Consider the following 16980-nt stretch of genomic DNA (forward strand, 5'->3'; position numbering starts at 1 on the left):
GTCATATCAAGGAGCGTTTTTCTAGCCGGGTCGGTTTGCTCCATCCGCATTACATGGCCTACCCACCTCAGACATCATATCTTAATGTGTTTTACGATATCTGGTTCCTGGTATATTCTATAGAGTTCGAAGTTGTATCGTGTTATCCAGACACCATTTTCATTTACCGCTCCATAGATTTGCCTTAGTATTTTTCTTTCGAAACATCCTAACATGTTTCCATTGCTTTTTGTTAAAGTCCAGGTTTCTGAACCATATGTTAGGACTGGGCGTGTTATTGTTTTGTAGAGTTTTACTTTATTTACTCATTTATTTTTACAACTTCGTATTTACCTATGACTTTGTCATTTGTTTTTTTCCCGTCCAGGCAATTAAATCTTCTAACAGTACAAATTTTTTGCGGCTATTTATATTTTTAATAAGTTCTGATACGGTTTTGAAGAATATTTGTTTATCTATTTTTGATGCACTGTCTGATTGATCATATATTTTAATGATCTCGAGATTGTGTCCTTTCCACGTAATAAATACTCTAATAATTATTCTCTCATAGATTTTGTTTTTAGCTATCTTGAGCTTTTTGCTTTGTTTCGGTAAGAACTCTGATATCTGACTTTATTTTTTTACTTCTGCTATGACTTAGTTCTACACCCTTGAATATGCCATAAATTTATATTCAAATCCTTCTACGTTATCTTCGTTTCTTCCCATCCGTGTTTCAAGGCTGGATTTTTTAATCTTTTGCAGTGGGTTTTTACCGGTCAAGAGAAGCAGGCCCTATGCCCCAACCTCATACCAGGAGGACCAGGATTTTCTTTTGTAGTCAAGAAGAAAATATTTATTGCAATATAAATATGAATGTTTAAGTACAGGTTCCACCACATGAGAACTGAATTACAGGACGAGTTCTAAAAGTCGTCACAAATTTCCATTTTAGAAGTAACTCAATTATAGGATTACCCTTAGAACTGGTGGTAATTAAAGTTGGCTGAAATGTACTTTAGTTAAGTGAAGTGGGCAAATTACGGATCTCAGCAACGTTACAAAGCACAATGAGGTGCAAAAATTTTGATATGTGACATCAGACAGAAACATTCGATGTATATGAGTTACTAGGTTTAGTCTTTTGTTTGACGCTACAAAACAAGTAAGAATCCTTACCTGTAAACTGTTTATAATTAATAATTATCTAAGTGACCTTGTAATACACAAAAATATCTATTAAGAAAATAAACATATGTGATACCCAAATATATATATATATATATATATATATATATATATATACATATACCTATATATATATATATATATATATATATATATATATATATATATACATATACCTATATATATATAAATATATATATATATATATATATATATATATATATATATATATATATATATATATATATATATATATATGTAAAAGTAACCTATGTTTATTTTAAGTGAAACAGCAGGGCTTAGTTATTTTTAGTTATTTAAAGTTTTAGGTTGTATGACTGTTTAAGTTTTATTGACATTGACATATTGTAAATTGTATGGTACAATTGTCAAATTACTTAATGGCGTAAGAAATAGCATTGTTCTTGATTCTCTTTTTAGGTTTGTATAATTTGTTAAGTTATTTTAGTTATGTTATTATTGTTAATAATTTATATTGTAGAATTTTAACGATAATAAACTCTTTTTAGACGAATTCAAACTGCTATCTCTTCACATGAATAAGGGTATGATATTACACTTATAAATCAAGAACTTAAGCTGATAAAAAAAAATATAGTGATAACTATAAATTTCCAAGCCGTTATTTGGATAAAACGATATTTAAGAATGAATTTTACATCAATGAGAATTTGCATGGCTATAGAAGCAAACAGTAGTGATAGTAAGAAAAATGTATATAAATTTAAGTGGCTGCAGCCAACAGGGTCCCGTTTTTATTATGAAATCCCCTTTGAAAAACAACTTCAAATTGATCATTCTGAACTATTTCATCTGAAAAAAGTGAAGAATATATTAGCATCTATGAAAACAAGAGGATCCTTTAGAACATGTACTATAGCATTAGAAGACAATTTGAAGGAGATTTATTTTGATTCAGATGGTGATGTGGTTTATCAAAGTGAGTACTTACAACAGACCTTATTACCAGTGTATGAGAAGATAGAAACAGCTGAACAATTTCCATCATTTGCTGAGTTGCTCCAGAAATTTAATGACACAAATTTACCTAAAGTTGAAAAGAAAAATTTAAAAAAAATAAAAGATGATTTTGTACTTCGAAATTTTGATGGAAATAATGTTCCAATGAATTCATGGCTCAAGACCTTCGAATCAGAATGTTTGCGATGTGAGGTGGTTGCTGATGAAGACAAGATTTTGATTCTACGTTTGTTTCTTGATGGAATAGCAAAAGAATGGTTTGAATCAAAAATAATAACATTAGGCTTAGATAACAGTTTTGAGGTATGGAAAATTAATTTTTTAGATAGTTTTTGTGAAACAGGTTGGCATAATCATAGGCAAGCTTATTCTTTTAGGTATATAGGTGGTAGTATTGTTGATTATGCGTTTCGTAAAGAAAATTTATTGCTAAATATAAAGAATGATTTTCCCATTGATATACTAATTGATTTAATTGTAACAAATTTGCCAATTTATATACAAGATAATATTAATAGAGCTGACGTTACAACAATGGAAAAATTGGTAGGTGAATTACGAAAATTGGAAAGTTTAGTTATAAAAAAGAAGAATAAATTGGAGACAAAACCAAATTTTTATCAAAAATCTACTATAATACCAGAAGAACAGAAAACTACTTGTCAATATTGTGATAGAAAAGGATTCCCTGGGAGGTTTCATCCAGAGGCAATATGCCGTTTAAAGCAAAAAGATAAAAAGGTAACAAAAGAAAACAAATCAAATGATATTAAATATATCAATAATATTGCTATACAGGAGACATTAAATGAAACAGTAACTGAACAAAAAAACTAGAATTGCTGCCATTGATCAAATTAAAAGTATTCCTAAATAATAAAGAATTATGTGGAGTTTATGACCCAGGCTCAAATGTTACTCTTCTGAATTCGGAGGTGGCAAGAAAGTTAGGATTAGATATTCAAGAAGATAGGAATATGTTTAAAACGATAAATGGCAGAACAAATTTTACAGGAAAACTAATTGCAAAACTGAAAATTAATAAAATTGAGAAAAATATTAATCTTTTTGTAATTAATGATGAATATTTTGAGTACGATATTCTACTCGGATTAGATTCTATTTTAAATTTTCAAATGAAACAAGATTTTGATTTAGAGATTTATCAAAGATTATACGGAAAAATTGAAGAAAAAATCGAAAAATTTAATTATAATATTAATATTACAGAATACTCCATAAACTTTAATGAGGAAATTGCAAAATTACAACATTTATTGCCATATCAGAAAAATAAAATAGAAATATTACTAAATAAATATGACAATATTTTTGCAAAACATAAATTTGACATTGGGCAGGTTCAAAATAATGAAGCTCAAATTAAACTGTTAGAACATAAATTTGTTGCAAAAAGACCCTATAGATGCTCGATAGAAGACCAAAAAGAGATAGAATTTCAAATAGGACAATTATTAAAAGCAAATTTAATAGAAGAATCATCTTCACCTTTTGCAGCACCTGTTACATTGGCTTTTAAAAAAGATGAAGGATCTAAAACAAGATTGTGCATTGACTTTCGTGAGTTAAACAAATTAATTATTCCTGAACCCCAACCTTTTCCTTTAATTGACGAGATTTTGACCAAAACAAGGAATGCTAGGTTCTTTACTACTTTAGATATAAATTCTGCTTTTTGGTGTATTCCAGTTCGGATAAAAGATAAATACAAGACAGCCTTCGTTACCCAAAGTGGTCATTGGCAATGGAAATGCTTACCTTTTGGGCTTAAAACATCTCCCGCAATATTTCAAAGAATTTTAAGTAATATTATCAGGAAGCATAATTTAAATTCATTTTGTATAAACTACATAGATGACATTTTAATATTCTCATTATCATTTGAAGAACACTTAGACCATATAGAAAGACTTATGAAAGCAATTATTGAAGAGGGATTTAGGCTCAAACTTCTAAAATGTAATTTTGCAAGAGAAGAGGTTAAATATTTGGGACACATTGTGGGACACAATTCAGTTCGTCCGTTACATGATAATTTAATATCGATCAGAGATTTTCCAGCACCAGACACGAGAAAAAAAGTACGACAGTTTTTGGGAAAAGTAAATTTTTACCACAAATATATAAAAGATTCAGCTAGGTTATTAGAGCCACTACATAATTTACTTAGAAAAGATATCAAATTCCACTGGTCTTTAAGCTGCCAAACAGCTTTTGATAGGGCAAAGAATATCCTCTGTTCTGAACCTATACTAGCCATTTTTAACCCAAATGCTCCTACAACTATATATACAGATGCTAGTGTTCTAGGAATTGGTGCGGTTCTGAAACAAAAACAAAGAGATGGAGAAATGAAACCCGTAGCATACTTTTCAAAAAAATTGAACAAATATCAAAAAAATAAAAAGGCTATTTTTTTAGAATGCCTGGCAATTAAAGAAGCAATAAAATTTTGGCAATACTGGCTAATGGGAAGAAAATTTCTCGTTATTACTGATCATAAACCCCTTGAGGGAAGAGAACTTCGTACAAGACCAGATGAAGAATTAGGAGATATGACACATTTTCTTTCACAATTTGACTTCGACATTAAATATGAACCTGGAAAAGAAAATGTAGAAGCAGACTGCCTTTCTAGAAACCCAGTGTTGGAAAATATGAAAAATGCAGAAACATTCATAAGAACAGTAAACCTAGTCACATTAACTGAGATAAAACAAGACCAAAATAATAATCGACAAGTTATAGATACAATGAGAGGAACAATTTTGAACCAAGATATATTTTATAAATTAAGGAAGAATGAAAAAAGAATAATTTTATCCAAAGATTTTGGAAAAGAGTTAATAACAAAAGTTCACAAATTTTATGGTCATATTTGTGCTGGTAAAGTAACAAACAAAATTAGAAATTTTTACTACATTAAGAATATAGATTCACTAGCAAAGGATATCTGTCAAAAATGCGAGATCTGCTGTAAAAATAAAACAAGAATCGGTCCAAAATATGGTCTTCTGTCACAATTGGGTCCAGCAAAAGAACCTTTTCAGATAATGTCCTTAGATACAATAGGAGGATTTGGTGGAAATCGTTCGACAAAAAAATACCTCCACTTACTTGTAGATCACTTCACCAGATATGCGTTTGCAGTTACTTCTAAAAATCAGACCACAGATGATTTAGACCACAGATGATTTCATAAAATTAATCGCCAAAATTCAAGATAAACACCCCATAAAAACATTATTAACAGATCAGTATCCAGGAATTAATTCCAAAATATTTAGAAATCATATGAAACATTTAAATATTCAATTAATTTTTACAGCAGTAGACTGTCCATTCTCGAATGGATTAAATGAAAGACTTAATCAGACATTAGTTAACAGAATAAGATGCAAACAAAATGAAACTAGAATTCGAGCATGGACAAAAATAGCTGAAGAATGTATAGAGGAATACAATAAAACAGATCATTCCGTAACCGGATATAGCCCAGAATATTTGCTTTTTGGAAAAGCAGATCCGATTGTTCCCGAGGAACTGTGTGAGACAACAAATGTATCAAAAGATAAAGAAATAGCCTATAAAAATTCGGTACGACATCATGAATATAATAAAAAACTGTATGACAAAAATAGAAAATCCTATGAATTCAAAGAGGGAGATTGGGCATATGTAGAAAATAAATCAAAACTAAATAGAAAAAAACTTGACGAAGTAAGAGTAGGTCCATTTCAAATAAAAAAACAAATTTCAAATACATTATATGAAGTAGATATTGGATACAAAAAGAATGATATGAATTATTTCCATATTTCAAAATTGATGCCTTGTGATAAACCATATACTTAGATGGTTTATCATACCTTTTTGGTAGGGGGATGTAAAAGTAAACCTATGTTTATTTTAAGTGAAACAGCAGGGCTTAGTTATTTTTAGTTATTTAAAGTTTTAGGTTGTATGACTGTTTAAGTTTTATTGACATTGACATATTGTAAATTGTATGGTACAATTGTCAAATTACTTAATGGCGTAAGAAATAGCATTGTTCTTGATTCTCTTTTTAGGTTTGTATAATTTGTTAAGTTATTTTAGTTATGTTATTATTGTTAATAATTTATATTGTAGAATTTTAACGATAATAAACTCTTTTTAGACGAATTCAAACTGCTATCTCTTCACATGAATAAGGGTATGATATTACACTTCGGCGGAAGTGAAACAGCAGGGCTTAGTTATTTTTAGTTATTTAAAGTTTTAGGTTGTATGACTGTTTAAGTTTTATTGACATTGACATATTGTAAATTGTATGGTACAATTGTCAAATTACTTAATGGCGTAAGAAATAGCATTGTTCTTGATTCTCTTTTTAGGTTTGTATAATTTGTTAAGTTATTTTAGTTATGTTATTATTGTTAATAATTTATATTGTAGAATTTTAACGATAATAAACTCTTTTTAGACGAATTCAAACTGCTATCTCTTCACATGAATAAGGGTATGATATTACACTTATATATATATATATATATATATATATATATATATATATATATATATATATATATATATATATATATATATATAAATACTTTAGTTGCTTGTACATAAACGTAATAAAATTTCTGAGTTATTCGTTAAGAAACTCGTCCACTGAATAATACAGTCTTTCAATTAGATAGGCTTTTGTCATTTTACGAAACTTAAGCAAATAAGTGGCAGATTAAATTTGCAAAGGGAGATGGTTGTATAATTTTTTTGCCGAATATAATATAGATTTATTTACTCAGTGGATGGGATCGGTAAATACACATTAAAGGTTGAATTTCTGGTAGAGTAGTTATGAGTAGGCCTTGCTGGAATAACATGTTAGTGCTTATGAATTGAGCAAACAGTTTCTAAAATGTACAAAGAGAAAAGAGTTAAAATTCCGTATAAATAAGTAGCTAAATTAGATTGGGCAGGCATACACTAGAACCCCAAAAAGGAAGACCATATCGAAGATGAGACTCGAACAAAGAAAAATATGGTATTTTGAACGATGCTAAATTAATTTTCTTCGAACCAAATCCTAATGCATAGCAGTCTGAGGCTAGTATCTTACTTAACAAATCGATATAAAGAAACCATTTAAGGTTGCTGTCTACCAAGAAATTTTACAGAATCAACAAAACTGATCTGGCTGTTATTAAGCAGCAAGGGTTAAAGAGCTCCTTTATGGGATAATGCTACTGTCTTATCCACGTTAAAGAGAAAATTTGTCAAATCAGGTTTTTATTTTAAGTAGATTAGAAGGAGAATTATCATTAAATAGGAGTAAGACAAAGATCATGATAGTAGGCAGAGCTCGGAATAATCTTCAACACATGAAAGTAGTAAAGGGGCTTTGAAGTAGTAAATAGTTTCATATACCTGGGCTCTCTAATAACAAATGACGGAGGGTGTGACAGAGAGATACGTAGAAGGTTGACTATTGCTAGAACAGCTATAGCGAAACTGGTAGCAATTTGGAAAAATTCTAGCATAATACACACAAAACTAAGGATGGTAAGGGCGCTTATTTTTCCCATAGCGACATATGCATCCGAAACGTGGACCTTAAAGAAAGCGGATAAAAATAAACTAGACGCTTTTGAAATGTGGGTATACCGCCGCATGTTGAGAATATCCTGGATTGATCATCGCACTAACTTATCGATATTAAAACAACTTAAAGTAAAGGATAGATTGCTTAAACAAATTCAACAGAGATATTTGCAGTATTTTGGACACACTGCTAGAAGAACAGGTACGATGGAAAAACTGATAGTCGAGGGTAGAGTTGAAGGAAAGAGACCTAGGGAAAGATCTCCAAGCCGTTGAGTAGATTAAACAAAAATACTGATTAACCAAGGGTTACATGAAGCCGAACAACTAGCCCAGGACAGAGAAGGATGGAGAGAAATCGTGCAAAAACTGTAAAGGCCTGATGGTGTCACCACATCCCAAAAGGGATTAGGACTGAGGAAGAGGAGATCAGAAGTTATAGTTGCATGAAGAGTTGTAATATTACTGTTCTTCCAAGTGATAATGGTATCATCAGCAAAAAGAAAAAGTTTTCCATCGATTTTTAGGTTAATGATGTCATTTATAAAGATAAGGAACAGTAGAGGACCTAATACTGAACCTTGTGGTACTCCACATCCAATGCTTTTATGACTAAAGTCAGTATCATTTGCTCTTACTAGTTGTTTTCCATTCCTCAAGTAAGATTGGAACCAATTCAAAGAAATACTTTGAATTCGGTAGAAATTTAGTTATTTATTAGAATGTCGCGATTTACCCAATCAAAAGCTTTGGTATAGTCACAAAAAACAGTGGCAGTGTAAAGATTATTGTTTAGTGCTTGATAGACCTCATGTCTATCAGAATAAATAAAAAGCCGAATTGACTTTGTGATAAAATGTTGTTTTCAACGAGAAAGGACAAAAGTTGGGCTTTTATAAGTCTTTTAATAATTTTGGATAGGTCCGGTAGTCTATAGTGGCAGACATTAGATTTTTCACCATCCTTGTGAAAAGGAATAATAATGGAATCCTTAGACACTCTGGAAATATACCTTTTTTAAAGGAATCATCAATTAGTGAGACCAGGACTTCTAACACATTTTTTGTGAGATTTAAAATTGTTTTATGGATAGTCCATCAGTACTAGAGGAAGATGTGCTTTGGATACTACTGATTGTTTGGATTAGTTTCGAATTATCAACTGGTCTTATAAATAATTAATTCGAGACCTTTTTTTGAATTAAAGAGATAGGAAATCGGATCTTGTTGTGGCAAAATAGTTGATGTTCTGTTTTTACTCACATTAACAAAGTATTCATTTAGATTTTCAGGGTTTGGAAGAAAAAATGTTTGAGCTGTGCTAGTTTTACTTCGAAGATCGTTTATTATGGACCAAGTTTCTTTTGCAACATTTTTAGAGCTTCTCAGACGATTTTGATAGTACATTTTTTTAGCTGTTTTGAGAAGTTTTAAATAGGTTCCTCTGTACTTGGAGATATATTCAGTGACAAAGACGTTGAAAAATTAGAGAAAATCAGAAACTTAAATTAAAATATATAAAGAAACAAACCATTTTAAATGTAAACGTAACATTATAAAAGTAAAAACAAGGTAGTAAAATAAATTGTGATATATCTCAAATACACAACATAAAAACTTGGTATCTTTTTACAGTTATCGTGGTTTACTTCAATAAATGTTTAATAAAAAACTGAGATGCTATAAAAAATACTTTTAAAAACAAGTTTTACCTGACAATACCATATCCATATACTTCATTTTCAACACAGCTTCATATGTTAGTTTTCCACCACACTGTTCAAGGGTCTTATGTATTTCTTCCCTAACTCTCGTTTGTATGTCGGGATTACAAGCCAACTCATAAGCCAGAAAGCACATAGTTGACGAGACCGTATCAAAGCCAGCAAAAAAGAAAATTAGTGCTTGAGCGGTAATATCTAGGTCGGTCATTTCATTTGCAACTCCTTTTTCTTAAAAATATAAATCCATAAAATTTAATTTCAAATAATTTTTAAAAGGAAAAATGTTAAATGTAAGATTCCTTTCATGTATATGTTCAATTTTTTAAACGAACTTTGTTGATAATGCAATGATGAAAGTATTCAAGAATTTATTTCTTTATACTGTCAAAATGCACCTTGTCCTATTGTCTTTAAACTTTTTAATTAATTTAAGTATCATGTTCATATGGAATTAAGTAACAAGTTGTCAGTAGGTTAAGTTTTTATCAAAAATTGTTATTATGAAAAGTTGCTTGGGAACTCTTGTGTTCCGATAGAAAAAGAGTTATTAACTATTAAATGTTCATTAGATTTTTAATGTACCTTGTTTTATAAAAACTGCTTTGTTATATTATTTTTTATCGGAACGGAAGAGTATCTACCGTATCATATTTGTAATAAATAAAATTTATGTTCGGTATCATTGATTTGAGAAAAATTTGCAAATTTTTACATATATTTTCACATATAATTTTTATTTCGAAACAAATTTCCATAATCCAAATTTTAGATATTGTAAAATATAAAGGTACTTTAATTTTGAGCAAAATTTATAATTTTTGACATACATCGTATATTATTAATAAAATTTTCTATCTGATGATTGCATCTTAGATTTTAGCCTCCTGGGGCCTAGTCTCATATATAATACAACATAAAAATCAAACATTTCTAGTGACGCCATCTTACGTAATTTATTCTAAACTTATCAACTAATACCAAATAAAACTACTGTACTTTCTTAGTGTTGGGGACCTGTATAAGTGTGAAATAACGTAGGGTAAAACAGTAATCATATACTTTTTATACATATTTTTATATGTATTATGTATCTATATGATCAGTTTTTGCTACCCGATCTTTATTTTGTAAATTCATGAGGACATATTTTGAATGTGGCAGGTAATAGTTTTATGTGATATAGGTATTACGTGGGGTCTCAACCTTTATTGTTAATTTTATTTTATGTCATATAGGTATTATATAGTGTCTTAATGTATACTAACAATTTTGTACGATTTTCAACAACGTAACAAATGTTTCATTTGTTACAACACTAACTCAACAAGAACTTGAAGAGCTTCCTTACGAATCGGATCTAAACCTTTCCGATGAAGAAGACCGATTGTTTGTACGGCTAAAATCACATAACCTCAATTCTGACTACATAAATTTTTCAGATAACTCGGATACCTTAGCAGAAACCTCAGAGATCCTCTCGGAGTCAGTATTATCTCACTCTCATCGTCACTAATACAAGAAACATATACGTCTCGTACATCAGAGTAGGTTGTAATCGTGGTGCCAGAATAACAGTAAGACGTAGTGGAGGTCGCCGCAATTGTACTCCAGTATAATACCACTACCAGTTTTAACTGATGCATGGACCGATAATTTCTCTCCCCTAGAAATACCCCTTTACCAGCCATGGTATAAAACTGTAGATTGTCAGTTATAGACTCCGGAAATTTTTTTAAGCAATATATTGATGGCCGCATATTGGAAACCATGACTGTAGCAACAAATAGAACATACCTTAAAAAAAGGAACAGAGCTGAAATTGACAAGTAAAGAGTTAAAAATAATTGGTGTTCTATTCTTTATGAGTGCTATCGAGCTCCCTAAAATAAGAATGTATTCGTCGAGAAAGTATGGTGTCCCAATCGTCAAATATGCTATAGCACGAACACGATTTTTTATAATCAAAACATCTCTAAAGGTTGTTTTTGATGATAAAATTGATAATCAACAAAGAGTGAACCAAATTTGGGAAATCTTACCTCTGTTCAACAGTATAATAAATGGTTGTCATGCTCTGATGATATAAGTATAGATGAAATGATAATACCTTTCACCGGTCATTGCGGAATTCGTCAATACTGCCCAGAAAAACCAAATCCTGTAAGTATTAAGATTTTTGTACTTGCCAATCCCAATGGGTTAATATACGATATGATAGTATATCAGGGTGATTTAACATTCTCAGAGCTCACAGCACAGAAATATAGCTTGGGTGAATCAGTAATTCTTAGTTTGTGTGACAGTCTTGTTCCTGGTCATCACATTTACTTCTATCGCTATTTTACGACAATAAAACTTGCTGATGTATTACTAGAAAGATATTTCCACTCAACAGGCACGATTGTAAACAAGAGAGTCTATCAGAAGTGTATCTTTTCTTCAGAAAAAAACAGGTCATAAAAAATCCAAGAGGTACATCTGAAACGAAGGTTTAAGATGATATAAGCATTGCCATAATTTACTGGTTACGATTCTGTCAACATACCATGCTGCTAACAACCTAGATCAATGCAGAAGATGGTCAAAACGTAAAAAGAAATACGAAATGGTTAATAGACCTGAGGTGGTCAAGAACTACAATCAGTTCATGGGTGAAGTTGACCTTGTTGACAGAATGTTGGCAGTCTGTCCGGCACGAGCACGACAAAAAAGTGAACAATTCGTTTCGTCAGCCACATGCTAGGTTTAGCAGTTTGCAGCTCTTGGTGTCAATACATAGCAGTATAAAAGGAAAAACATGTACGAGCCAAAAACATTCCTCCACTGAGGATTGTCTTCCGATTCTGAGACCTGTAGCGACTACCAAGACCTAGAGCCAAAACATAAAAAACGAAGAGTCGAAATTTAACCTATACCTGCCGTTTTTATAAGGCTAAACATTTAGTGGGCTATGCTGATAAATAAAATAATAAAATATTGTTAAAAGATGAGTATTTATTGTTCTGTTTCTTTGTTGTGTTTTAGTTTATTTTGGTAACAGATTGACTTAATATCATATATATATATATATATATATATATATATATATATATATATATATATATATATATATATATATATATATATATATACATGTATATATATATACATGTATATATATATATATATATATATATATATATATATATATATATATATATATATATATATATATATATATATATATATATATGAAATTGAGAAAAGCCAAATTTTTCATTGCATATTTTTTTTGTCATTTTTTGCTCTAAGTAGCAATCAAATAAATGGGTAAAAACCCAAAATTTGTAAAGAAAATGTTTTCAATTAGAAGTATATAATTACATATTAAAACATAGTTTTTAATTTTAAACAACTTTTCCTAATAACAATTTTCGATATTGTGAAATATAAATACTCTTGAGCGAAATTCATCATTTATGACATACCTCGTATAATATTGATAAAATTTGATATCCAACGATTGCGTCTTAAGTTTTAGAAGACCATGCACAACTTTTTATAAGGAATAATTTTTTTCCGTAAAATTATTAATAAGAAAGTTTTTCATATGAGGCCGACTTGAATTGAACCACTGTACCTATATGGTATTGTCGTCATCTTTGAATCCTTTTTTGTGAGTGTTTGTGAATTGTTTGTAATGTTTTATTATTTCCTCTCTTTAATCTTGTACAATTTTTTTTATGACAAAGAGTTATTTTTTGCCTAAACCTTTGTTAGCAGGTTTTTTCTTCGGTTTTTCTTAGGAAGTTGACATAGCATTTACAGTTTACACAAAAATACATATGCGTCACACAATGCATAAACAGAATTTTTTAACAATAAGCAGGCTATTTCCTACAAGATCGAGGCAAAATATAAGTCAACCATGAATTTTGAAAAACAAAACCTACTATTGTTGGTCATACATTTTGGCAGACAGTTTTAAAATATTTTTTTTTTGAAAACGATTACGGAATGTAAACATCAAATATTAGTTAAAAATTTAATTTTAATTTTAATCAATTATGGCATAGTCCCATAAAAACATGATATTTAACTTAGACGTGCCACAAAAACAACAGTTTCAGAATCTTTTTAATCAATTTTTAAATACGTACCTGAATTCGATTCTTGTACTACAGCAAATCCAGTATCTACGACCTTTTCTTCTTTTTGATGGATTCCTTTTCTTGCCTCCATGAGAAGATGAATCAAATCAGGACGAATAATTCCTTTCTCTTCTCTAATTTTTATTGTTTCACCAATTAATTCAGTAAAAAATTTTCGAACGTGATTATTAAATATTCTCACTTGTAACAACTAAAATACAAAAAGCTTGATATGGTCTGTATATATAGATTATATAATCAAATTAATAATCAATAATCATTGTATATATATATATATATACATATATATATATATATATATATATATATATATATATATATATGTATATTATATATATATATATATATAAATATATATATATATATATATATATATATATATATATATATATATATATATATCTTCTTCTTAAGATGCCCTCTCCATTGCTGAAGGTTGGCTATAACTACAGCAAATTACTCTTTTTCTTTCCCTTTCATTATCACTCGTATTATAATATACATATAAATAATATATATATATATATATATATATATATATATATATATATATATATATATATATATATATATATATATCCAAATTGACCGAAAATATCCCATTCACTTACGAGTGCACATTTATATATATATATATATATATATATATATATATATATATATATATATATATATATATATATTAATGTGATATCAAAAATTTTAATTTTAAAACTTTACAAAAAATATATATAAAACAGTAATAAAATTTTTGATTTATGATTTATATCACACATTTTAATTTTGTTATCTCAGGTTTTACTCGTGCTTCAATATCTATACTTTACAGCTGGTGAGTTAGGTCCAAAGAATAACGGAATAAAACAACATAATATGATATGAAAATAATGTAATAAAATAAACTGATTAAAATACCTCCAAAATTATTAGCATACAATGTTTATCAAACAAAATTCGTTCTACGTACGTGAACCTTCAATAATGCATGGATAATATAATACAATTACAATCTAAAATCCAGCTTATTATTCTACATAAACAAATCAAATAATATTCATCCTTCCTAATGCACTTTTGATATATCGATTGTACCAAGAAAAATTTGTATGAATTATCCAATTCTCTCCACAGCTCCGTGTCCCCTCTCAGAACAAATTTGATCTACTTCAACTATCGACAACTTATTCACACGTTACTAATCTGATATAATATTATTTGACCCAAAATTCTCAAATTGAATATATTATGAATGTTTCTCCCGTTGAAACGCTTCCTTTGCCTTGAGTTGTCCAGTTCGTCGTTCTATGCAAAATTAACTATCAGTTCTCAGCAGCCTCCTATGTAATTGGCAATATTAAACAAGATATTGCAATTTAGTATCTTCAATGCTCTCCTTCGAATGCACGTACCTTTCCAATGATGCCAGCCTCTTTTCCTCTCGCCAAACTTAATCTCTCGTTCCGAAATAAACAGCGATACGTAGAATACAAGTAGGAAAAGTTTACTTACAAATTTGTATCAGATCAGCTACCGTCGGACACACTTACTTCACCAACTCACAACTTATTCTTTATCACTTACTACACCTGGAGACCACCTCGAAAACCAACCATTTACTTTAAGAAACTGGAACTAACTAACTCTCTCAACTCATCTATCCATCCATCCAACCTCTCACTTTACACACCTACCACCACTTTCCAAATTCTCGGCCAATCAGAAATTTGCATACCACTCCCCAGATAAAATCAGAAATACCTACAAACTTTCCTAATTCATATTATTTCTACAAGGACACTTAATTTCTACTGGGTATTTACAGATTCCGAAAAATTATTTACTTATTACCTATTTTTATTGTCCTGTTCATGGCTCAAACCCGAATTACGGAACGCTTATGGGGAAAAACCATCGTTAACGTCTATTCATTGTACCCGCACTATTCACTTGTTATATTTATACAAAAGATTATTTATGACTAAGATTATCTTTGGTGAATTCCAGGCAGCTCGGAGTATTTTTATTTTCTATAATCTCTGAAATATTGATTTCATCGTACATTTAAAATACATTTGAAATACGTTTATTGACGTTTCAATTTCCACTTCGGGAATCGTTCTCAAAATACAAACATTCGTAAAAAAAAAAATTTTATTACTAATGTTTGTATTTTGAGAACGATTTCCGAAGTGGAAATTGAAACGTCAATAAACGTATTTTAACATTTAATTGTGGCTTATTCCCATTTAAATAGTAATTAATTTAAAATGCCACAAGAAAATAGCTTCAGAACAATATTTTCAGTGACAATAAAGCATATTACTTATTTACTTACTTATTTATTTGTATTGTTATTAGGGCCAAAAAATAACCAAAAAATTAGTTTTAGAGCATTATAATAAAAAATATACTCTAGTGATGTGATTGCAATAAATCTTAATTCCTATGACCAACAAAACAATGTCATTATCTGTATACTACTTTGCATATTATTTATTTATTAAGAAATTGTTCAAAAATATATCAATTGATAAAAACCTATTTTAAAATTTTTCTGGTATTATGTTTAACTACGTTAATGTTTTGTTAAGTTTTAGTTGACAAACTGACAGTAATATGTTTTTACAGTAACTTCCTCCCTGTAGTAATTTAATGTGGTGCAACAGCAAGAAATATTTTAGTGTGTGTGTATTTCCTTGATATTTGTGTTAATTTGTTTATGTTTTGTCAAATCTATTTTTTAATAATCTAACTTCATAGTTTAAATTATCACCAAACCAGAATTGGTTTGGTGATAATTTAAAATTAAATTGATAAAATAAAGTTTGGGGCTCCATTGTTTTCTTTGTTTTCTACTTAGAACCCGCCTTGGATTACTTGCACATTCAGTAATTTTTTTCATATCTATCCTTATCATAGTACTGTCTTCTTTTATGCTTCTGTTATATAAATAATATTTATTTATAAATATATTTCTACAATAAATAACAACAACTTTGAATAATATAATAAGTATAGCATATCTCTTTATTCCGGCTGTTATCCTAACGTTCTTCTTAAGAACAATATTACACTTGTCAAATTGTAGTCAAACCGATGGCCATAAGATAACAAAAACCATAAGGGAGTATTATGCTTGTAGCATTTGCAAATTCTTTGAAATATATATTGAAATATATTGAAATCCCCTCGTACGTATTAAAAGACGAAATAATTTTTTTAATTCCTCTTAGCATCGCCGAGTAAAATAAACCATTTTTAGAGATGTTTATATTTCCTCGGTATTCTTTGATCATAAAACCGCTCGATATATGCGTTTCAGAT

The 16980-nt window shown here is 29.3% G+C and overlaps 2 protein-coding genes across 2 annotated transcripts in view; one reads left to right on the forward strand and one right to left on the reverse strand.

Moving 5' to 3' along the window:
• Positions 1-16980, reverse strand: part of LOC140450892 (cytochrome P450 9e2-like) — a 59611-nt gene that overhangs the window by 5800 nt on the left and 36831 nt on the right. Inside the window, exons 5-6 of the mRNA XM_072544574.1 lie at positions 13645-13846; positions 9494-9733 (exon numbers count right to left, since the gene is read on the reverse strand). Of these exons, the coding sequence (XP_072400675.1) occupies positions 9494-9733; positions 13645-13846 (442 nt within the window). The remainder of the gene's footprint in view (positions 1-9493; positions 9734-13644; positions 13847-16980) is intronic.
• Positions 1567-3009, forward strand: LOC140442368 (uncharacterized). Its single transcript, XM_072533444.1, has 2 exons — positions 1567-1611; positions 1701-3009. The coding sequence occupies exon 2, from the start codon at positions 1840-1842 to the stop codon at positions 3007-3009; it is 1170 nt and encodes a 389-aa protein (XP_072389545.1). The 5' UTR covers positions 1567-1611; positions 1701-1839.

Source organism: Diabrotica undecimpunctata, chromosome 1 (assembly GCF_040954645.1).
Source record: "Diabrotica undecimpunctata isolate CICGRU chromosome 1, icDiaUnde3, whole genome shotgun sequence".
Lineage (NCBI taxonomy): Eukaryota > Metazoa > Arthropoda > Insecta > Coleoptera > Chrysomelidae > Diabrotica > Diabrotica undecimpunctata.